This window comes from Octopus sinensis, linkage group LG14, assembly GCF_006345805.1.
Source record: "Octopus sinensis linkage group LG14, ASM634580v1, whole genome shotgun sequence".
In the NCBI taxonomy this organism is placed as follows: Eukaryota; Metazoa; Mollusca; class Cephalopoda; order Octopoda; family Octopodidae; genus Octopus; species Octopus sinensis.
This window is the reverse complement of record NC_043010.1, coordinates 6104625-6130303: the sequence shown is the minus strand read 5'-3', so window position 1 is coordinate 6130303 and position 25679 is coordinate 6104625. Positions and strand designations below refer to the sequence as shown.

Genomic DNA, 25679 nt, shown 5'->3' with positions numbered 1-25679 from the left:
CCACATGTTCACAGCTGTACCACATGTTTACTTTCGTTTAGTTCACACATGCAATGCCAGTTCAAACTCCAACTTGAACTCAGTTGTATATTATAGCATATACAGCAAAAATTGGTAATGCTTCAATAATTTATTTAACTGAGCTACCAAGCATGTGTAGAATATGTAAGTTTGTATAAGTAAATTGATAAAGCTGTTAACAAGAGGGCAACGGTGATGAAATACCTCTTCTTTTATATTAGGTGAAGTCGTATAGAAAAGAAAACAGAGAACAATTTACACCTGTCCTCTGCAATATCAATGGGTTATTTCTTGGTTTGGGTGTATAACAACTACATATGCATCAATTATATCCAAAAAATTAAAGAGAACATTTCTATACACACTTTCAAGTTTCTTAAAAATCTACAAATCCAAAATGAATGTAAAGATAAAGTTCATGTAACAAAATTTCTAGTTAGAATTTCTCTGTAGTATTAAAACCTGAATAATTGATATCAATACAAAATTCTATTTCAGATTGAAAATGTTTCCAGGTGTATTGTTGGTGTTGTTCCTTGCTCATAACTGCTGGTGTGTGGATCATACCTACCATGTGAAAGAGAACAATGATATAATCAGCTATATTGGAGATATTGTCACTGATACACACTTAATGGATGATATACAGACTAAGGATGAGAGCAACAAACTGACATTTAAAATACTCCAGGGTAGTACTGATGGAAGTGTTCAGTTATTTAATGTTACACCTGGAGGACAAATATACACAGCTGCCATATTGGATGCAGAATCTCTTTGTCAATATCATGTGGAATGTTTCAGGGATTTGGAAATAGCTGTTCAGCATGGCCATTCTTTTCTCAAGATATTAGAAATCAAAGTTATGATAGAAGATGTCAATGATAATTACCCTATATTTCCAAACAAAGAATTTCATATACAGTTTGATGAAACTGCATTAAAAGGAAGAAAAGAAACACTTCCAAATGCCATTGACAAAGATGTCAGTATTCAGAATTCTAGACTTACTTATCAACTCAAAGAGGATGAAGATATTCCATTCCAATTGTTTGTATCTAAGAAATTGGATGGAAGTGATTTGTTACAAGTGCTTTTAGATGGTAACTTGGACCGTGAAACACAAAACATTTACAACATCCAGTTAATTGCAATAGATGGGGGTACTCCAACAAAGAAAGGGGTACTAAATTTAGAAATATCAATACAAGATGAAAATGATAATTCCCCAGTGTTCTCTCACAATATTTACAATGTCACTGTAAATGATACACACAGGATTAACGAATCTATTTTAAAACTGTCTGCGACAGATTTGGATGAAAGAGAAAATGGAAGAATTTCCTACAGCTTAAGTTCTAAAACACCAAGTAATATGAAAGAATGCTTTCGACTGAATAAGCAAACTGGAGAACTATTTCTAACAACAGAGTTTCAGTTTGGAAAATCCTATAAAATATTTGTTAAAGCCACAGATAATGGTAAACCACCTATGTCCTCAACTGTTACTGTTCTAATAAATGCAATCAGTTACTTAAACAATCCACCAAATATTGATATCAGATTTGTTTTAAAGTCAACTGGCAACACTGCCATCATCTCAGAAGCAACTGAAATTAACAGCTTTGTTGCTTATGTCAAAGTTACCGACAATGACAGTGGAGCAAATGGACAAGTGAAGTGTCATTTACAAAATAGATATCTTCAGCTTATCTCAATGTCTGAAAAGAAATACAAAGTTGTTGTCAAGAGTGAAATAGATAGAGAGAGTGAGAAGAGCTTTAATTTCACCATTAAATGTCAAGATAATGGTTTACCTCCATTGAAAGTAGAGAAACAGTTTTCTGTGCTGGTCACTGACATAAATGATGTACAACCTCAGTTTAGTCAGGACATATTTAAGTTTCTCACCTATGAAAATGAACACAAAGACTTCCCTGTTGGATATGTCAATGCCACAGACCCAGATATTGGAGATGGAGGACAATTAACCTATTCTCTATTATCTAATGGAAAAGATATCCTACCATTTCAGATATCTGATGTGGGATTCATTTCCACAACTGAGTCCCTAGACAGAGAAGAAAAGAACTTGTATGAGTTTAAGGTTTTAGTAAAAGATAAAGGAACACCATCACTGGAGAAGAGAGCAAATGTTGTTGTTGAGGTTATGGATTTAAATGATAATGCTCCCTATTTCAGTTTCCCTAATGTTGACCCTTTCAGTCTTAATGTCCACTACCATCCCCACTCTGACCATGATATCACAGTTGTTAGGGCCTCTGACAGAGACAGCCAACACAATGCCTTCCTCACATATGAAATACTCAGAGGTAATGAGAAACACTTATTTCAAATGAACCATCACTCTGGTGTCTTATCTTTCTCTCGCTCACTTTACCAAAATGATGCTGGATTCTATGAACTGGAATTAGGTGTGAAAGACAGTGGCAGTCCAGTTCTGTCATCGACAACAACTTTGTCTTTGACTCTAACAGTTAGTAACAACACATCAAAGATATTTAAGACCCCTTCAAAGACAACAACAGAATCAAGTAATGGTCTCCAATTGAATGTGATGATTGTTATTGTTGTAGCAGCTGTGATCGTATCAGTTGTCATAGTGATCTCTATATCAATCTGTATAGTTCATAGACTGAAGCAGACAGACAACAACTATAACAACAGTGTTGATATGTACCACAAGGTTACACCTGCATTAAACATCCAACCGAAATATATATTTGATCCTACCTGTGTTCCTCCTGGTGTTCAGTACACAATGGAGAGAAATCTGAAGAAACCCCAACAACCAATGGTAGACAGAGAAGATATTCACTGCAGAACTATATCGTATGATAGCTGGGGTAACCCATCTTTCACTGAACTGCATCAACAGGTAAGACAGTTAATTACCAGTTGTTCGAATAGTTGATCACGAGTTGTTTGCAGAGTAATATTTTGTTCTGGTATTTCTTATTAAATATGATTTCCTTAAATTCATGGATCTTTTATTTCTAGCTCTTATTGCAAATTATATCCTTTCTTGTTTGACTGTAACTCCTATTGACAAGGAAAACTTTCTAAGCATGGGCATAACTTACTTTGTCTTATTTCAATTTTGTGTATTTCTATTTCGAAATATTGAGGACACTATGATGCACTTTTATGTGTGTGCATGTAGATATGGAGGACAGGTGGATGTTTCTCTATGCATATATATTTTTGGAATGCCCTTAACATTATGATGATACATTGAATCTATATATTTGTATTTAGATATTTGTTCCAAGAGAAGAGAGTATGTCTCCAGGTTACAGAGAACTAAACAGTTCTGACCAATTCAGTGAGATGTCAACATTGTCATCTCGCACTGATAGGGGTCATGGATGGAGTGTCGGCAGTGCTGGACACTATGAGGAACTGCCAGGTAAGTTAGAAAAAATGAATATTTCTTCAATATAGTATGATAATCTGTTGGTCTATATTTAGTTACCATCATCATCATCATCCTTTTTAATCCACTTTGGAATACTAACATGGGTTGAATAGAATTCTTTGAGGCAGATATTTCATGACCGTTTTTGCCTTCTTGTCACCAGCCCCCAACTGTTTCCAAGCAAGGTAATATTTTCCCTTTTGCTGGACATGCTTTCATGAAAACTTAGAAATGAATTCTACAGCATGTGTGATGCCAATGCTTGCTGACAACTATCAATATCAGGAGACAAACACACAATTATTACTTTTGAATGATAAATACTATCAGAAAATTGACTGTATTCCACCCTTTTATCTGTTTGTATTATCGTTCAAAATAATTTGACTTATCTGAGACAGCAGTAGAGGACTAAACCTATAATCATGTGGTTGAGAAGTGAAATTCTTCATCACACGGCCATGCTAGAGACTTTACTATAAAAGTGAAGGCAAATTTTGTCTTTGTATAACTTGTACACATACTCTTTTACTTGTTTCAGTCATATGACTGTGGCCATGCTGGAGCACCACCTTTAGTCGAGCAAATCGAACCCAGGATTTATTCTTTGTAATCGTAGTACTTATTCTATCAGTGTCTTTTGCCGAACCGCTAAGTTACGGGGATGTAAACACACCAGCACCGGTTGTCAAGCGATGTTGGGGTGACAAACACACACACACAAACACACACACACATATATACATATACATACATATGACGGGCTTCTTTTCAGTTTCCGTCTACCAAATCCACTCACAAGGCTTTGGTTGGCCCGAGGCTATAGAAGACACTTACCCAAGATGCCACGCAGTGGGACTGGCACCTGAACGGGACTTTATTTATTTATTTATTTATACGATTGTGTGTTAAGGCCGAAATCATGTTTTCAATGGCCAATCTTACATGATTTGCTTTTAGTGATGGAGGGAGTCCAACACTGTTGCTCTCTGTTGAGTTTCCTGCTGTAATACAGTTTCATCTGGGACAGTGGATAGCAAGAGGTCAAGTTATTCCTTGAAAACATCTACTCCACTCCATGAAGATCCCTGAGATTTTTGGACGAGACATTAAATAGCTGTGGACCCTTGAATCCCAAGATATCACAGTGCATGGCACTCACTCTAGACATAATAGCTGGGGCATAGCTATTTTTTTGTTAAAATATACTAATGCTTTGATTTTTCCTTGCTATAAACCTGTTTAAAACAGTTTGCTTTTTGTCATTATGTCTGAAAAAAAAAACAGCCAATAAATCGATATATTCTTCCAGATCTATGTCGTTATCAAAGTGATCATACATGGAATAGGAGAAACCACCCTCAACACACCCTCGACAGATCAAGGGGAGATAACAGCAATGGATATCCCTACCAACCAAATGTTGACAAGAACCCTTCTTATCATCTCGACCAAATACCTTTGACTACAGCTGGGACCACATCTAATACAACTGAACCATCATCGACGGTGCCAATGACAAGTGCCTTTATTTCAAACTGTAAACCGCTTCTACCAGCTGTACCTAAAGTAACAACATTACCAAAGGTACCTTCAATACCTCAAGTACCACCTCTATCAGCACCACAGAACTAATGCTGCACTATTTAGAAACCAATGACAGGTAGCAGCAGAACTAGAACAAGGACTGCCTAAATTCCTGACCGTATCTTATATTTGTGTACTAATTTCAAATCATATTCTACCACAGATGACTTTGCCAATTATTTGCCAGTCTTCTTTAGCAGCTTACATAATTTTACTTCCCCTTACTAGAGACAATACCAAAAATGATTTTATCTTATATAAAAGTAGACCTTGTATATTACTACAAATATCTAAATGAAAGTATGGAAAGTAATTGTTATTGCTTTGTAGCAATTCATCTGTTTTGACGTTCTGATTTCAAATTCCACTGAAGTGTACTTTGCCTTTCATCCTTTTGGGGTTGATAAATTGACTGGGATCGATCTAATCGACTGGCCCCCTCCCCCCAAATTTCAGGCCTTGTGCCTAGAGCAGAAAAGAATATTAATATTTTATCAAGAAATTATATAACATTGTCATAACATTTCTAAAGTTATAAATTTAAGATAAATTTTCACCAGAATTATCAAAATATTTTGAATGACTGGAACAGTTAAGAATGAAATATTTTCACAAACTACCAGTTGATATCTTCCAAAGTTTTTACTGAGAAACTTATAACCATGTATATTACTGAAACTGTCAGGACATATATATATATATATATATATATATATATATATATATATATATATATATATATATATATCATCATCATCATCATCATTTAACATCCACTAGCATATATATATATATATATATATATATATATATATATTGAAGATATCTGGATATATATATACATAGGGAATCCATACTAAAAAATATATAACACAATTCTCCATTGTAGTTTCTGGACATTTTCTTATGAAATCTATTGAAAATTGCATAATTTTAATAGTTAACCTAACTTAAAAAGAAACAGTTTTATCTAAGCCCTGGAAAAGCAATATTTCTTCTCCTTAAAAGTATTTTTGTTATGTAGTCACAGTATACAAAATACTTTACTCTGTTTCTAAATTTTCAGCATTAGATTACCATTTCAAAGCAATATAAAAAATATGCATTATTGATTAGCTTTCCAAAAAGGTGGGCAAAAAGAATAAAAGAAAATTAGATACATTTTATATATTTATATATGTATCAGAAAGGAATTCCATGTGTAATGACATTTAATGGATAGGCTTCTATTTTGATAAATATTTATGTTAAGTTTCAAATGTGAAATTTACAAATTTTTATTTCCATTTTAAAAGAATTAGTTCTGTTATAGGAACACTTGTAAGAACAAACCATATTGCAATAATTATTCAACACAATTATTTGGAGCCATGATTTCGTATTTTCAAATGAGTTCAACAATTTTATGATGAAATTAATTTCTAAAAATATTATATAATAACATTTATTAAGGATGTTTCAAGCCAAATATTTTATAAAACCAGACGTAAATATACGATAAAAAGTTTTGCAACTTTGACTGAAGTTAGAAAAGAACTTTTATGTATTAAAATTAAAATATGATATATTTTTAATATACTTTAATTTTATATTTCATTACTTAAAACCTTATTAATATTTCCATCCATTTAGTTGGGTACCTTCTCACCACACACACATGTATATGTATGTATCTATACATGAGTGTGTCTTAGTGAAATATTTTGTGAGTCAGCCCATCATTTACTGCAAGAACTGGAGGCTGTATTTCCGTTTCCTTGCACTGGAATAATAGACAGCTTGTCATTGGCTACAACACACATTACATACTACACAAACCAACTTGATAGAACTACATAACACTGTCACATACCAAACTACTCAGAACTTCTGCTAGTTCTATAACTTTGTTACCAGAACACTGAAACAATACAGTAACAAGTGTATAAACCACTAACAACTGTTGGTAAGTATTTATTAAAAGTTATTCTGCTGTGTAAATTGTTTCTGTTGATGTTTGGTCATTTCACTTCCCATTGACTACCATCTTTGCTAAAACTACACCCATAGCAAAATCAGATTGTTAATTACTTCCTGTACAGCAATGTCATTTTCTATAGACATTTTATATATATTTTCAATAAATAATGAGATGGAAGTTTCAGCAAAACACAAACAGAGTTTAGAATTATTTTAATATTTACATTGTTTTAAAAAATATATATTGTTTTCTCTCTCTTTTTTACAATACTGTCAGTTTAACCATCTAGCATAGGATTAATTGATAGATTTGGAGGTAATAGTCGGGATGTATTGATGATAATTGGTTTAGGTAATGTTAGTTGAATAGTTTATCCAGTATTTACTTTACATTGCAAAATATTTGACTATCTTTCTCTCACAAGATTGTTAGATTCAACATTAGAGAAATTGGACCATGAAGTAGTTTTGAAAGTAAGGGAGGTTACTCTTTATAAATTAATACCCTTAATGAATTCTTGGACTTGCTAGAAATAGCAACCAGATATCTATCAAAATCACACGCTTCAGATTAGAAATACTGCATCTTATGGTATTCAAGAAATCATCATCAGCATTGAACGTCTATTTTCCATGCTGGCATGGAATACTTTTAAAATAACGTGAAGTTCTTAGGTTGATTGCCTTTCATTTGGTCAGTGGTTGTCTGGTGTTACACATCAATTAGTTGCCATTCTTAATGTCTCTTTTAGATTCGTGTTCAGATATGTAATATCAGGAGAGTTGATGCAATGGCATTATATCTTCAGAACAAGTGTATATGAAATCGTCATTTTAAAGATGAGTCTTTGTCACCGAGGATGTCACACAGAGACATTGCTGTATTCAGTTATGACTGTATCAGTGTAGGGAAGATATGGAAACAATGAAATGATGGATATTCTGGGGAATGGGAATCGTTTGGTAAGATATTTTCATAGAAAGAAGTAACTCAGTGATCAACATATTGGACTCGGTCATGGCTGTGTGATCAATAATTATTTTCAGGCGATCATGGTTCTTGGTCAAATACGTTGAATAAGACAGTCAGAAAACATGGGCAACAGTCTTGTGTCATAGATGGATGTTGTCCATAGCCTTGTTAAATAAATTTGACCAGTGGAAACTGTGCAGCTGTCTGTTAGAACTATCCATCTATTTCACACCAATATGTATGTTGGTGGTATTTTGTTCCACTTCATTTATTTCCTTTTCGAGCCTCAGACTACTTTTTGTGTCTTGTGAAGTTCTTCAAATATCAGGATCAATATAGCCTAAGAAATATCCTTGACTACAATACAATTACTGTAACTTGTAAAAAGGAAATAATATAACTCAGACAAAACAGCCATATCAACCTGAAAGAAGACATTACAAAAAAATATTAAATCTGCTCTCTATATAAATTCAGTGTCAGGTTAATTTCTTGATATACCACGCTTATAATTTTCTTTATTAAGGCAATATGGTCACAACACTTTACATGATGTGCATGCACACACACACATATCTACAAACTCATTCCTATACATGTGTGTGCATGCATTATCATTTATATCTTATATATTTAATGCTACAGTATACAACACAAAAAAAAAATCTATAGATTTTAGCCAGCACTGTATCTTCACAATTTTAGATAGAGCTCTTTGTTTACTTTACCAAATGCAAAAATAAGAGAAATTACTTGGATTGTGGTTTTAGTCATCATTACAATTTCACCAGCAGCCAATTTGACATACATGTGGTTTATAAACAAAGCCACATGTTCACAGCTGTACCACATGTTCACAGCTGTACCACATGTTTACTTTCGTTTAGTTCACACATGCAATGCCAGTTCAAACTCCAACTTGAACTCAGTTGTATATTATAGCATATACAGCAAAAATTGGTAATGCTTCAATGATTTATTTAACTGAGCTACCAAGCATGTGTAGAATATGTAAGTTTGTATAAGTAAATTGATAAAGCTGTTAACAAGAGGGCAACGGTGATGAAATACCTCTTGTTTTATATCACACTAGCAGTATCGCCCGGCGTTGCTCGGGTTTGTAAGGGAAATAACTATATAAGCATTTTTAGAGAGTTATAGCCAAAAGGTAGCAAAAAAATGCATTAAAAATGGAAAAAAAATTATGGTAAATTTTTTTTTAAATCGTTGACTCATCATAGACATTTTTAGAGAGTTACTTCCCTTATATAATGGCGAAAAAATGCATTAAAATGGAAAAAAATGATGCTAAATTCTTTTCAAAATCGTATACTCATCGAAGACACACGCTAATACCCAGAAGGGCTCGATATGAATCACGACTATAAGATACCCGGTTTTGGTTAAACTGCACTGCAAAATGTGGGAGTAGTTAGGAATCTAAATCGTAGGAGACAGACACACAACCTTACTTTTATATATAAAGATGAAGTTGTAGAGAAAAAAAAACAGAGAACAATTTACACCTGTCCTCTGCAATATCAATGGCTTATTTCTTGGTTTTGGTGTATAACAACTAAATATGCATCAATTATATCTAACAAATAAAAGAGAACATTTCTATACACACTTTCAAATTTCTTAAAAATCTACAAATCAAAATGAGTGTAAACATTAAGTTTATGTAACAAAATTTCTAGTTAGAATTTCTCTGTAGTATTAAAACTTGAATAATTAATATCAATACAAAATTCTATTTCAGATTGAAAATGTTTCCAGGTGTATTGTTGGTGTTGTTTCTTGTTCATAACTGCTGGTGCGTGGATCATACCTACTATGTGAAAGAGAACAATGATATACACAGCTTTATTGGAGATATTGTCACTGATACACACTTACTGGATGATATACAGTCTCAAGACAACAGCGACAAACTGACATTTAAAATACTCCAGGGTAGCACTGATGGAAGTGTTCAGTTATTCAATGTTACACCTGGAGGACAACTGCACACAGCTGCCATATTGGATGCAGAATCTCTGTGTCAATATAATGTGGAATGTTTTAGAATACTGGAAATAGCTGTTCAGCATGGTCATTCTTTCTTCAAGATATTAGAAATCAAAGTTATGATAAAAGATGTCAATGATAATTATCCTAGTTTCCCAAACAAAGAATTTCATTTAAAATATGATGAAAGTGCATTAAAAGGAACAAAAGAAACACTTCCAAATGCCATTGATAATGATATTAGCATTCAGAATTCTAAGCTAACTTACCAACTCAAAGAGAAAGTGGATATACCATTTCAGCTGTTTGTTTCTAAAAAACCAGATGGAACTGATCTATTACAACTAATTTTGGAAGGTAACTTGGACCGTGAGACAAAAGACACTTACAATATTCAGTTAATTGCAAAAGATGAAGGATCTCCGTCAAAGGAAGGTGTATTGGATATAAAAATATTTGTAGAAGATAAAAACGATAACTACCCTGTATTCTCCCAGAATATTTACAATGTCACTATAAATGATACACATAACGTAAACAAACCTGTTGTAAGGTTGTCTGCTACAGATTTAGATGTAGGAGATAATGGAAGAATTTCTTATGTCTTCAATAATGCTAAAACACCCAAAATAATAAAAGAGTGCTTTCAATTAGATGAAGCAACAGGAGAAGTATTTTTGAAGAAAGACTTTAATTTTGGTAAAATTTATGAGCTATTTATTGAAGCCAGAGATAATGGTAGCCCTTCATTGTCTTCACCTGTCACTGTTCTTATTAATGGAATCAGTTATTTCAACAATCCACCAAACATTGATCTTAAATTTGTTATAGAGTCAACTGGAAACACAGCTGTCATCTCAGAAGGAACTAAAATTCACAGTTTTGTTGCTTATGTCAAAGTTATTGACAATGACAATGGAGTAAATGGCCAAGTGAAGTGTCATTTACAAAATAGATACCTTCAGCTAATCTCATTATCTGGAAAGAAATACAAAGTTGTTGTCAAGAGTGAAATAGATAGAGAGAGTGAGAAGAGCTTTAATTTCACCATTAAATGTCAAGATAATGGTTTAACTCCATTGAAAGTAGAGAAACAGTTTTCTGTGCTGGTCACTGACATAAATGATGTACAACCTCAGTTTAGTCAGGACATATTTAAGTTTCTCACCTATGAAAATGAACACAAAGACTTCCCTGTTGGATATGTCAACGCCACAGACCCAGATATTGGAGATGGAGGACAATTAACCTATTCTCTATTATCTAATGGAAAAGATATTCTACCATTTCAGATATCTGATGTGGGATTCATTTCCACAACTGAGTCCCTAGACAGAGAAGAAAAGAACCTATATGAGTTTAAGGTTTTAGTAAAAGATAAAGGAACACCATCACTGGAGAAGAGAGCAAATGTTGTAGTTGAGGTTATGGATTTAAATGACAATGCTCCCTATTTCAGTTTCCCTAATGTTGACCCTTTCAGTCTTAATGTCCACTACCATCCCCACTCTGACCATGATATCACAGTTGTTAGGGCCTCTGACAGAGACAGTCAACACAATGCCTTCCTCACATATGAAATACTCAGAGGTAATGAGAAACACTTATTTCAAATGAACCATCACTCTGGTGTCTTATCTTTCTCTCGCTCACTTTACCAAAATGATGCTGGATTCTATGAACTGGAATTAGGTGTGAAAGACAGTGGCAGTCCAGTTCTGTCATCGACAACAACTTTGTCTTTGACTCTAACAGTTAGTAACACCACATCAAAGATATTTAAGACCCCTTCAAAGACAACAACAGAATCAAGTAATGGTCTCCAATTGAATGTGATGATTGTTATTGTTGTAGCAGCTGTGATCGTATCAGTTGTCATAGTGATCTCTATATCAATCTGTATAGTTCATAGACTGAAGCAGACAGACAACAACTATAACAACAGTGTTGATATGTACCACAAGGTTACACCTGCATTAAACGTACAATCAAAATATATATTTGATCCTACCTGTGTTCCTTCTGGAGTTCAGTACACAATGCAGAGAAATCTGAAGAAGCCCCAACAACCAATCATAGACAGAGACGATATTCACTGCAGAACTATATCATATGATAGCTGGGGTAACCCATCTTTCTCTGAACCGCATCAACAGGTAAGGCAGTTAATTACCAGTTGTTTGAATGGTTGATCACGAGTTGTTTGCAGAGTAATATTTTGTTCTGGTATTTCTTATTAAATATGATTTCTTTAAATTCATGGATCTTTTATTTCTAGCTCTTATTGCAAATTATATCCTTTCTTGTTTGACTGCAACTCCTATTGACAAGGAAAACTTTCTAAGTATGGTCATAACTTACTTGCAATATTTTGTCTTATTTCAATTTTATGTATTTCTATTTCGAAATATTGAGGACACTATGATGCACTTTTTTGTGTCTATATGTAGATATGGAGGACAGGTGGATGTTTCTGTACGCATATATATTTTTGGAATGCCCTTAACATTATGATGATACATTGAATCTATATATTTGTATTTAGATGTTTGTTCCAAGAGAAGAAAGTATGTCTCCTGGTTACAGAGAACTAAACAGTTCTGACCAATTCAATGAGATGTCAACGTTGTCATCTCACACTGATAGGGGTCATGGATGGAGTGTCGGCAGTGCTGGTCACTATGAGGAACTGCCAGGTAAGTTAGAAAGAATGAATATTTCTTCAATATAGTATGATAATCTATTGATCTATATTTAGTTACCATCATCATCATCATTTTGAATCCACTTTGGAAGACTGACATGGGTTGAATAGAATTCTTTGGGCAGATATTTCATGACCGTTTTTTGCCTTCTTGTTACCAGCCCCCAACTGTTTCCAAGCAAGGTAATATTTTCCCATTTGCTGGACATGCTTTCATGAAAACTTAGAAATGAATTCTACAGCATGTGTGATGCCAATGCTTGCTGACAACTATCAACATCAGGAGACAAACACACAATTATTACTTTTGAATGATAAATACTATCAGAAAATTGACTATATTCCACAATTTTATCTGTTTGTATTATCGTTCAAAAGAATTTGACTTGTCTGAGACAGCTGTAGAGGACTAAACCTATAATCATGTGGTTGAGAATTGAAATTCTTCATCACACGGCCATGCTAGAGCCTTTACCATAAAAGTGAACGCAAATTTTGTCTTTGTATGGCTTGTACACATACTCTTTTACTCTTTTCAGTCATATGACTGTGGCCATGCTGGAGCACCGCCTCTAGTCGAGCAAATCGAACCCAGGAGTTATTCTTTGTAAGCCTAGTAGTTATTCTATCAGTCTCTTTTGCTGAACTGCTAAGTTACAGGGATGTAAACACACCAGCATCGGTTGTCAAGCGATGTTGGGGGGACAAACACAGACACACAAACACTCACACACACATATACATATATACGATGAGCTTCTTTTCAGTTTCTGTCTACCAAATCCACTCACAAGGCTTTGGTCGGCCCGAGGCTATAGTAGAAGACACTTGTCCAAAGTGCCATACAGTGGGACTGGCACCTGAACGGAACTTCATTTATTTATTCATACGATTCTGTGCTAAGGCTGAAATCATGTTTTCAATGGCCAATCTTACATGATTTGCTTTTAGTGATGGAGGGAGTCCAACACTGTTTGCTCTCTATTGAGTTTCCTGCTGTAATACAGTTTCATCTGGGACAGTGGATAGCAAGAGGTCAAGTTATTCCTTGAAAACATCTACTCCACTCCATGAAAATCCCTGAGATGTTTGGATGAGACATTAAATTGCTGTGGACCCTTGAATCCCAAGATATCACAGTGCATGGCACTCACTCTAGACAGGATAGCTGGGGCATAACTTTTTTTTTTGTTAAAATATACTAATGCTTTGATTTTTCCTTGCTATAAACCTGTTTAAAACAGTTTGCTTTTATTCAGTTTGCCTGAAAAAAAAAACAGCCAATAAATCGATATTCTTCCAGATCTATGTCGTTATCAAAGTGATCATACATGGAATAGGAGAAACCACCCTCAACACACTCTCGACAGATCAAGGGGAGATAACAGCAATGGATATCCCTACCAACCAAATGTTGACAAGAGCCCTTCTTATCATCTCGACCAAATACCTTTCACTACAGCTGGGACCACATCTAATACAACTGAACAATCACCTACGGTGCCAATGACAAGTGCCTTTATTTCAAACTGTAAACCGCTTCTGCCAGCTGTACCTAAAGTAACAACATTACCAAAGGTACCTTCAATACCTCAAGTACCACCTCTATCAGCACCACAAAACTAATGCTGCACTATTTAGAAACCAATGACAGGTAGCAGCAGAACTAGAACAAGGACTGCCTAAAATTCCTGACCGTATCTTATATTTGTGTACTAATTTCAAATCATATTCTACCAGAAATGATTTTGCCAATTATTTGCCAGTCTTCTTTAGCAGCTTACATAATTTTACTTCCTCTTACTAGAGACAATACCAAAAACGATTTTATCTTTATATATAAAAGTGAAGTTGTGTGTCTGTCTCCTACGATTTAGATTCCTAACTACTCCCACATTTTGCGGTGCAGTTTAACCAAAACCGGGTATCTTATAGTCGTGATTCATATCGAGCCCTTCTGGGTATTAGCGCACGTCTACGATTTAAAAAAAAATTTACCATCAATTTTTCCCATTTTTAATGCATTTTTGGCCTATATAAGGGAAGTAACTCTCTAAAAATTTATTATTAAATCTCAGAACGTAAAAAGCTACAGTAACACCCCACTTTGTGGTTAGCCATATTGAGATGGCTATTATATTTTACATCTCTAAAAATGCTTATACAGTTATTTCCCTTACAAACCTGAGCAACGCCGGGCGATACTGGTAATCTTATATAAAAGTAGTGCTTGTCAATTACTACAAATATCTCAATGAAGTATGTAAGGTAATTCTAATTGCTTTAGTGGTATTTCGTCTGTCTTTACGTTCTGATTTTAAATTCCACTGAGGTCGACTTTCATCCTTTTGGGGTTGATAAATTGACTGTGATCGATCTAATCGACTGGCCCCTTCCCTCAAAATTTCGGGCCTTGTGCTTAGAATAGAAAAGAATATTAATATTTGATCAAGAGATTATATAACATTGTCATAACATTTCTTCAAGTTATAAATTTATGATAAATTTTCACCAAAATAGATAATTTTTTTTCTTATTTAGTCTTTAATCTAAGTAAATATATTTACACCAAGGAATCATCAAAAGAAAATATGACAGAATTATCAAAATATTTTGAATGACTGGAACAGTTAAGAATGAAATATTCTCCCAAACTACCAGTTGATATCTAGCAAAGTTTTTACTGAGAAACTTATAACCATGTATATTACTGAAACTATCAGGATATATATATCATTATCATCATCGTTTAACATCCACTAGCATATATATATATATATATATATATAGAAGATATCTGGATATATATATACATAGGGAATCCATACTAAAAAATATATAACACAATTCTCCATTTAAAGTTTCTGGACATTTTCTTATAAAATCTTTTGAAGATTGCATAATTTCAATAGTTAACTTAAAGTTAAAAAGAAACAGTTTTATCTAAGCCCTGGAAAAGCAATATTTCTTCTCTTTGAAAGTATTTTTGTTATGTAGTCAAAGTATACAAAATACTTTTCTCTGTTTCTAAATTTTCGGCTTTAGATTATCATTTCAAAGCAATATAAAAAATATGCATTATTGATTAGCTTTCCAAAAAGGTGGGCAAAAAGAATAAAAGAAAATTAGATACATTTTATATATTTATATATATATATATATATATATATATATATATATATATATATATATATATCAGAAAGGAATTTCATTTGTAATGACATTTAATGGATAGGCTTCTATTTTGATAAATATTTATGTTAAGTTTCAAATGTGAAATTCAGAAATTTTTATTTCCATTTTAAAAGGATTATTTCTGTAATAGGAACACTTGTAAGAACAAACCATATTACAATCATTATTCAACACAATTATTTGGAGCCATAATTTCGTATATTCAAATGAGCTCAACAATTTTATGATGAAATTAATTTCTAAAAATATTATTTAATAACATTTATTAAGGATGTTTCAAGCAAACAATTTTGTAAAACCAGAGGGAAATATAGATAAAAAGTTTTGCAACTTTGACTGAAGTTAGAAAATAATTTTTGTACCATAAAATTAAAATATGATATATTTTTAATATACTTTAATTTTATATTTCATTACTTAAAACCTTATTAATATTTCCATCCATTTATCTGGGTACCTTCTCACCACACACACATGTATATGTATGTATCTATACATGAGTGTGTCTAAGTGAAATATTTTGTGAGTCAGCCCATCATTTACTGCAAGAACTGGAGGCTGTATTTCCGTTTCCTTGCATTGGAATAATAGACAGCTTGTCATTGGCTACAACACACATTACATACTACACAACCAGCTTGATAGAACTACATAACACTGTCACATACCAAACTACTCAGAACTTCTGCTAGTACTATAACTTTGTTACCAGAACACTGAAATAATACAGTAACAAGTGTATAAACGACTGACAACTGTTGGTAAGTATTTATTAAAAGTTATTCTGCTGTGTAAATTGTTTCTGTTGATGTTTGGTCATTTCACTTCCCATTGACTACCATCTTTGCTAAAACTACACCCATAGCAAAATCAGATTGTTAATTACTTCCTGTACAGCAATGTCATTTTCTATAGACATTTTATATATATCTTCAATAAATACTTGAGATGGAACTTTCAGCAAAAACACAAACAGAGTTTAGCATTATTTTAATATTTACATTGTTTTAAAAAATATATTGTTTTCTCTTTCTTTTTTACAATACAGTCTGTTTAACCATCTAGCACAGGATTAGTTGATAGATTTGGATGTAATAGACAGGATGTATTGATGATAATTGTTTTAGTTAATGTTAGTTGAATAATTTATCAAGTATTTACTTTACATTGCAAAATATTTGACTATCTTGTCCTCACAAGATTGTTAGATTCAATATCTGAGAAATTGGACCATGAAGTAGTTTTGAAAGTAAGGGAGGTTACTCTTAATAAATTAATACCCTTAATGAATTCTTGGACTTGCTAGAAATAGCAACCAGATATCTATCAAAATCACACGCTTCGGATTAGAAATACTGCACCTTATGGTATTCAAGAAGTCATCATCAGCATTGAACGTCTATTTTCCATGCTGGCATGGAATACTTTTAAAAGAACGTGAAGTTCTTAGTTTGATTGCCTTTCATTTGGTCAGTGGTTCGCTGGTGTTACACATCAATTAGTTGCCATTCTTAATGTCTCTTTTAGATTTGTGTTCAGATATGTAATATCAGGAGAGTTGATACAATGGCATTATATCTTCAGAACAAGTATATATGAAATTGTCATTTTAAAGATGGGTCTCTGTCACCAAGGATGTCACACAGAGACATTGCTGTATTCAGTTATGACTGAATTGGTTTAGGGAAGATATGGAAACAATGAAATGATGGATATTCTGGGGAATGGGAATAGTTTGGTAAGATATTTTCATAGTGAGAAGTAACTTAGTGATCAACATATTGGACTCAGACATGGCTGTGTGATCAATAATTTTTTTTGTGGAGAACATGGCTCTTGGTCAAATATGTTGAATAAGACAGTCAGAAAACATGGGCAACAGTCTTGTGTCATAGATGGATGTTGTCCATAGCCTTGTTAAAAAAATTTGATCGATGGAGACTCAGCAGCTTCTTGGAACTATTTAAAAAAATTTTTTTGCTCCTTGTTGAGCCATGCCTGCCCCGTAAGGGCCGGTTTCCTGGTTTCCTTGGTGTATAGGTTCCCGACATGGATGGGACGCCAGTCCGCCGCAGGCGAGCTGCAAGATGCAGGAGGAAAGAGTGAGAGGGAGCTGTGGTGAAAGAGTCAGCAGAAGTTTTGACATTACCTTCTGCCAGAACCACGTGGAGCTTAGGTGTTCCGCTCATAAACACATTCATTGCCCGGTCTGAGATTCGAACCTACGATCCCTCAACCGCAAGTCCGCTGCTCTAACCACTAGGCCATTTGCCTCCACTATCCATCCATTTCAAACCAATATGTATGTTGGTGGTATTTTGTTCCACTTCATTTATTTCCTTTTCGAGCCTCAGACTACTTTTTGTGTCTTGTGAAGTTGCTCAAATATCAGGATCAATATAGCCTAAGAAATATCCTTGACTACAATACAATTACTGTAACTCGTAAAGAGGAAATAATATAACTCAGACAAACCAGCCATATCAACCTGAAAGAAGACATTACAAAAAAAAATGATAAATCTGCTCAATATATAAAATCAATGTCAGGTTAATAATTTCTTGAATTTCTTGATATACCACGCTTATAATTTTCTTTATTAAGGCAATATGGTCACAACACTTTACATGATGTGCATGCACACACACACATATCTACAAACTCATTCCTATACATGTGTGTGCATGCATTATCATTTATATCTTATATATTTAATGCTACTCTATAAGTATACAATACGAAAAAAATAAATCTATAGATTTTAGCCAGCACTGTATCTTCACAATCTTAAATAGAGCTCTTGGTTTACTTTACCAAATGCAAAGATAAGAGAAATTAAAGTTAATCCAAACACGAAAGCACAAAAGAACACAACAACGCAAGGACGTGGAACAAATATAGTTTTATTGGACGCTCAGGAAAGAAGGAGGGTTTAACGTTTCGAGCGGAGCTCTTCGTCGGAAGCATAGAAGGAAAGATCCAGAGAAGGGAAGACAGAGGAAAAAAAATCGCCAATGGTACACACGCGGTCACACTTGGATTGTGGTTTTAGTCATCATTACAATTTCACCAGCAGCCAATTTGACATACATGTGGTTTATAAACAAAGCCACATGTTCACAGCTGTACCACATGTTTACTTTCGTTTAGTTCACACATGCAATGCCAGTTCAGACTCCAACTTGAACTCAGTTGTATATTATAGCATATACAGCAAAAATTGGTAATGCTTCAATAATTTATTTAACTGAGCTACCAAGCATGTGTAGAATATGTAAGTTTGTATAAGTAAATTGATAAAGCTGTTAACAAGAGGGCAATGGTGATGAAATACCTCTTCTTTTATATCACACTAGCAGTATCGCCCGGCGTTGCTCGGGTTTGTAAGGGAAATAACTATATAAGCATTTTTAGAGAGTTATAGCCAAAAAGTAGCAAAAAAATGCATTAAAAATGGAAAAAAAATTATGGTAAATTTTTTTTTAAATCGTTGACTCATCATAGACATTTTTAGAGAGTTACTTCCCTTATATAATAGCGAAAAAATGCATTAAAATGGAAAAAAATGATGCTAAATTCTTTTTAAAATCGTAGACTCATCGAAGACACACGCTAATACCCAGAAGGGCTTGATATGAATCACGACTATAATATACCCGGTTTTGGTTAGACTGCACTGCAAAATGTGGGAGTAGTTAGGAATCTAAATCGTAGGAGACAGACACACAACCTTACTTTTATATATAAAGATGAAGTTGTAGAGAAAAAAAAACAGAGAACAATTTACACCTGTCCTCTGCAATATCAATGGCTTCTTTCTTGGTTTTGGTGTATAACAACTAAATATGCATCAATTATATCTAAGAAATTAAAGAGAACATTTCTACACACGCTTTCAAGTTTCTTAAAAATCTACAAATCCAAAATGAGTGTAAAGATTAAGTTTATGTAACAAAATTTTTAGTTAGAATTTCTCTGTAGTATTAAAACCTCAATAATTAATATCAATACAAAATTCTGTTTCAGATTGAAAATGTTTCCAGGTGTATTGGTAGTGTTGTTCCTTGTTCATAACTGCTGGTGTGTGGATCATACCTACCATGTGAAAGAGAACAATGATATAATCAGCTATATTGGAGATATTGTCACTGATACACACTTAATGGATGATATACAGACTAAGGATGAGAGCAACAAACTGACATTTAAAATACTCCAGGGTAGTACTGATGGAAGTGTTCAGTTGTTTAATGTTACACCTGGAGGACAACTGTACACAGCTGCCATATTGGATGCAGAATCTCTATGTCAATATAATGTGGAATGTTTTAGAATACTGGAAATAGCTGTTCAGCATGGCCATTCTTTCTTCAAGTTATTAGAAATCAAAGTTATAATAGAAGATGTCAATGATAATTCTCCCATTTTCCCAAACAAAGAATTTCATATACAGTTTGAGGAAAGTGCGACAAAAGGAGTAAAGAAAATAATTCCAAATGCCATTGATAACGATATTAGCATTCAGAATTCTAGACTCACTTATCAACTCAAAGAGGATGAAGATATTCCATTCCAGTTGTTTGTATCTAAGAAACTGGATGGAAGTGATTTGTTACAACTGCTTTTAGATGGTAACTTGGACCGTGAAACACAAAACATTTACAACATCCAGTTAATTGCCATAGATGGGGGTACTCCAACAAAAAAAGGGGTACTAAATTTAGAAATATCAATACAAGATGAAAATGATAATTCCCCAGTGTTCTCTCCCAATATTTACAATGTCACTGTAAATGATACACACAGGATTAACGAACCTATTTTAAAACTGTCTGCTACAGACTTGGATGAAAGAGAAAATGGAAGAATTTCCTATAGCTTAAGTACAAAAAGACCAAGTAATATGAAAGAATGCTTTCGACTGAATAGGCAAACTGGAGAACTATTTCTAACAACAGAATTTCAGTTTGGAAAATCCTATAAAATATTTGTTAAAGCCACAGATAATGGTAAACCACCTATGTCATCAACTGTTACTGTTCTAATAAATGGAATCAGTTACTTAAACAATCCACCAAATATTGATTTCCAATTTGTCTTGGATTCAACTGGAAACACAGCTGTCATCTCAGAAGCAACTCAAATTGGCAGTTTTATTGCTTATGTCAAAGTTACCGACAATGACGGTGGAGCAAATGGACAAGTGAACTGTCATTTACGTAATAAATACCTTCAGTTAGTCTCAATATCTGAAAAGAAATACAAAGTTGTTGTCAAGAGTGAAATAGATAGAGAGAGTGAGAAGAGCTTTAATTTCACCATTAAATGTCAAGATAATGGTTTACCTCCATTGAAAGCAGAGAAACAGTTTTCAATGCTGGTCACTGACATAAATGATGTACAACCTCAGTTTAGTCAGGACATATTTAAGTTTCTCACCTATGAAAATGAACACAAAGACTTCCCTGTTGGATATGTCAATGCCACAGACCCAGATATTGGAGATGGAGGACAATTAACCTATTCTCTATTATCTAATGGAAAAGATATTCTACCATTTCAGATATCTGATGTGGGATTCATTTCCACAACTGAGTCCCTAGACAGAGAAGAAAAGAACCTGTATGAGTTTAAGGTTTTAGTAAAAGATAAAGGAACACCATCACTGGAGAAGAGAGCAAATGTTGTTGTTGAGGTTATGGATTTAAATGATAATGCTCCCTATTTCAGTTTCCCTAATGTTGACCCTTTCAGTCTTAATGTCCACTACCATCCCCTCTCTGACCATGACATTACAGTTGTTAGGGCCTCTGACAGAGACAGCCAACACAATGCCTTCCTCACATATGAAATACTCAGAGGTAATGAGAAACACTTATTTCAAATGAACCATCACTCTGGTGTCTTATCTTTCTCTCGCTCACTTTACCAAAATGATGCTGGATTCTATGAACTGGAATTAGGTGTGAAAGACAGTGGCAGTCCAGTTCTGTCATCGACAACAACTTTGTCTTTGACTCTAACAGTTAGTAACACCACATCAAAGATATTTAAGACCCCTTCAAAGACAACAACAGAATCAAGTAATGGTCTCCAATTGAATGTGATGATTGTTATTGTTGTAGCAGCTGTGATCGTATCAGTTGTCATAGTGATCTCTATATCGATCTGTATAGTTCATAGACTGAAGCAGACAGACAGCAACTATAACAACAGTGTTGATATGTACCATAAGGTTACACCTGCATTAAACATCCAATCAAAATATATATTCGATCCTACTTGTGTTCCTCCTGGAGTTCAGTACACAATGGAGAGAAATCTGAAGAAGCCCCAACAACCAATGGTAGACAGAGAAGATATTCACTGCAGAACTATATCATATGATAGCTGGGGTAACCCATCTTTCTCTGAACCGCATCAACAGGTAAGGCAGTTAATTACCAGTTGTTTGAATGGTTGATCACGAGTTGTTTGCAGAGTAATATTTTGTTCTGGTATTTCTTATTAAATATGATTTCTTTAAATTCATGGATCTTTTATTTCTAGCTCTTATTGCAAATTATATTATTTCTTGTTTGACTGCAACTCCTATTGACAACTAAAACTTTCTAAGTATGGTCATAACTTACTTGCAATATTTTGTCTTATTTCAATTTTATGTATTTCTATTTCGAAATATTGAGGACACTATGATGCACTTTTTTGTGTGTGCATGTAGATATGGAGGACAGGTGGATGTATTTCTGTGTATATATAATTTTGGAATGCCCTTAACATTATGATACATTGAATCTATATATTTGTATTTAGATATTTGTTCCAAGAGAAGAAAGTATGTCTCCAGGTTACAGAGAACTAAACAGTTCTGACCAATTCAGTGAGATGTCAACATTGTCATCTCGCACTGATAGGGGTCATGGATGGAGTGTCGGCAGTGCTGGTCACTATGAGGAACTGCCAGGTAAGTTAGAAAGAATGAATATTTCTTCAATATAGTATGATAATCTATTGGTCTATATTTAGTTACCATCATCATCATCATCCTTTTTAATCCACTTTGGAAGACTGACATGGGTTGAATAGAATTCTTTGGGCAGATATTTCATGACCGTTTTTGCCTTCTTGTTACCAGCCCCCAACTGTTTCCAAGCAAGGTAATATTTTCCCATTTGCTGGACATGCTTTCATGAAAACTTAGAAATGAATGCTACAGCATGTGTGATGCCAATGCTTGCTGACAACTATCAAAGTCAGGAGACAAACACACAATTATTACGGTTGAATGATAAATACTATCAGACAATTGACTGTATACCACCCTTTTATCTGTTTGTATTATCGTTAAAAGAATTTGACTTGTCTGAGACAGCAGTAGAGGACTAAACCTATAACCATGTGGTTGAGAAGTGAAATTCTTCATCACACGGCCATGCTAGAGCCTTTACCATAAAATTGAAGGCAAATTTTGTCTTTGTATAGCATGTACACATACTCTTTTACTTGTTTCAGTTATATGACTGCGTCCATGCTGGAGCACCGCCTTTAGTCAAGCAAATCGACCCCAGGACTTATTCTTTGTAAGCCTAGTACTTATTATATTGGTCTCTTTTGCTGAACCGCTAAGTTACGGGGACGTAAACACACCAGCACCGGTTGTCAAGCGATGTTGGGGGGACAAACACAGACACACAAACACTCACACACACATATACACACATATACATATATACGATGGGCTTCTTTTCAGTTTCCGTCTACCAAATTCACTCACAAGTCTTTGGTCGGCCCGAGGCTATAGAAGACACTTGCCCAAGGTGCCACGCAGTGGGACTGGCACCTGAACGAGACTTTATTTATTTATTTTTCATACGATTCTGTGCTAAGGTTGAAATCATGTTTTCAATGGCCAATTTTACATGATTTGCTTTTAGTGATGGATGGAGTCCAACACTGTTGCTCTCTATTGAGTTTCCTGCTGTAATACAGTTTCATCTGGGACAGTAGCTAGCAAGAGGTCAAGTTATTCCTTGAAAACATCTACTCCACTCCATGAAGATCCCTGAGATTTTTGCACGAGACATTAAATAGCTGTGGACCCTTGAATCCCAAGATATCACAGTGCATGGTGTTCACTCTCAACAGAATAGCTGGGGCATAGCTTTTTTTTTTTGTTAAAATATACTAATTTTTGTTAAAATATAATGCTTTGATTTTTCCTTGCTATAAACCTGTTTAAAACAGTTTGATTTTTGTCATTATGTCTGAAAAAAAAACAGCCAATTAATCGATATACTTCCAGATCTATGTCGTTATCAAAGTGATTATACATGGAATAGAAGAAACCACCCTCAACACACTCTCGACAGATCAAGGGGAGATAACAACAACGGATATCCCTACCAACCAAATGTTGACAAGAGCCCTTCTTATCATCTCGACCAAATAACTTTCACTACAGCTGGGACCACATCTAATACAACTGAACAATCACCTACGGTGCCAATGACAAGTGCCTTTATTTCAAACTGTAAACCGCTTCTACCAGCTGTACCTAAAGTAACAACATTACCAAAGGTACCTTCAATACCTCAAGTACCACCTCTATCAGCACCACAGAACTAATGCTGCACTATTTAGAAACCAATGACAGGTAGCAGCAGAACTAGAACAAGGACTGCCTAAAATCCTGACCGTATCTTATATTTGTGTACTAATTTCAAATCATATTCTACCACAGATGACTTTGCCAATTATTTGCCAGTCTTCTTTAGCAGCTTACATAATTTTACTTCCTCTTACTAGAGACAATACCAAAAACAATTTTATCTTATATAAAAGTAGAGCTTGTCTATTACTACAAATATCTCAATGAAAGTATGAAAGGAATTATAATTGCTTAGTGGTATTTCGTCTGTCTTTACGTTCTGATTTCAAATTCCACTGAGGTCGACTTTGCCTTTCATCCTTTTGGGGTTGATGAAAAGTAATTATAAAGAATTTAATATTAATATTAACATCGTCATAATATTTCTTAAAGTTATAAATTTATGATACATTTTCACCAAAATAGATAATTTTTTTCTTATTTAGTCTTTAATCAAAGTAAATATATTTACACCACGAAATCATCAAAAGAAAATATGACAGAATTACCAAAGTATTTGGCATGACTGGTACAGTTAAGAACGAAATATTCTCACAAACTACCAGTTGATATCTACCAAAGTTTTTACTGAGAAACTTATAACCATGTATATTACTGAAACTATCAGGATATATATATCATTATCGTCATCATTTAACATCCACTAGCATATATATATATATATTGAAGATATCTGGATGTATATGCATAGGGAAGCCATACAAAAATATATAACACAATTCTCCATTATAGTTTCTAGAAATTTTCTTATGAAATCTTTTGAAGATTGCATAATTTCAATAGTTAACAGCATTAGATTACCATTTCATAGCAATATAAAAAATAAGCATTATTGATTAGCTTTCCAAAAAGGTGGGCAAAAAAAAAAGGAAACAAACAAAAAAAAATTAGATACATTATATATATTTATATATATATATCAGAAAGGAATTCCATTTGTAATGACATTTAATGGATAGGCTTCTATTTTGATAAATATTTATGTTAAGTTTCAATTGTGAAATTTACAAACTTTTATTTCCATTTTAAAAGGATTATTTCTGTAATAGGAACACTTGTAAGAACAAACCATATTACAATCATTATTCAACACAATTATTTGGAGCCATAATTTCGTATTTTC

At 33.8% G+C, this 25679-nt stretch overlaps 3 protein-coding genes across 3 annotated transcripts in view; all 3 read left to right on the top strand.

Annotated features, from left to right (window-relative positions):
* The first annotated feature begins 835 nt into the window (after positions 1-835).
* Positions 836-24746, top strand: LOC118766057 (protocadherin beta-13-like). The gene is made up of 3 exons (XM_036509257.1): positions 836-2920; positions 22702-22852; positions 24191-24746. Exons 1-3 carry the CDS (start codon positions 887-889, stop codon positions 24511-24513), a joined length of 2508 nt encoding a protein of 835 aa, XP_036365150.1. The 5' UTR covers positions 836-886; the 3' UTR covers positions 24514-24746.
* On the top strand, positions 6645-14397 carry LOC118766056 (putative protocadherin beta-18). The gene is made up of 4 exons (XM_036509228.1): positions 6645-6992; positions 9742-12145; positions 12535-12685; positions 13997-14397. Exons 2-4 carry the CDS (start codon positions 9749-9751, stop codon positions 14317-14319), a joined length of 2871 nt encoding a protein of 956 aa, XP_036365121.1. The 5' UTR covers positions 6645-6992; positions 9742-9748; the 3' UTR covers positions 14320-14397.
* The window catches only part of LOC115218750, an 82937-nt gene continuing 73594 nt past the window's right edge, over positions 16337-25679 (top strand). The window contains exon 1 of the mRNA XM_029788660.2: positions 16337-16649. The gene's annotated coding sequence lies outside the window, so the exon portion shown is untranslated. The remainder of the gene's footprint in view (positions 16650-25679) is intronic.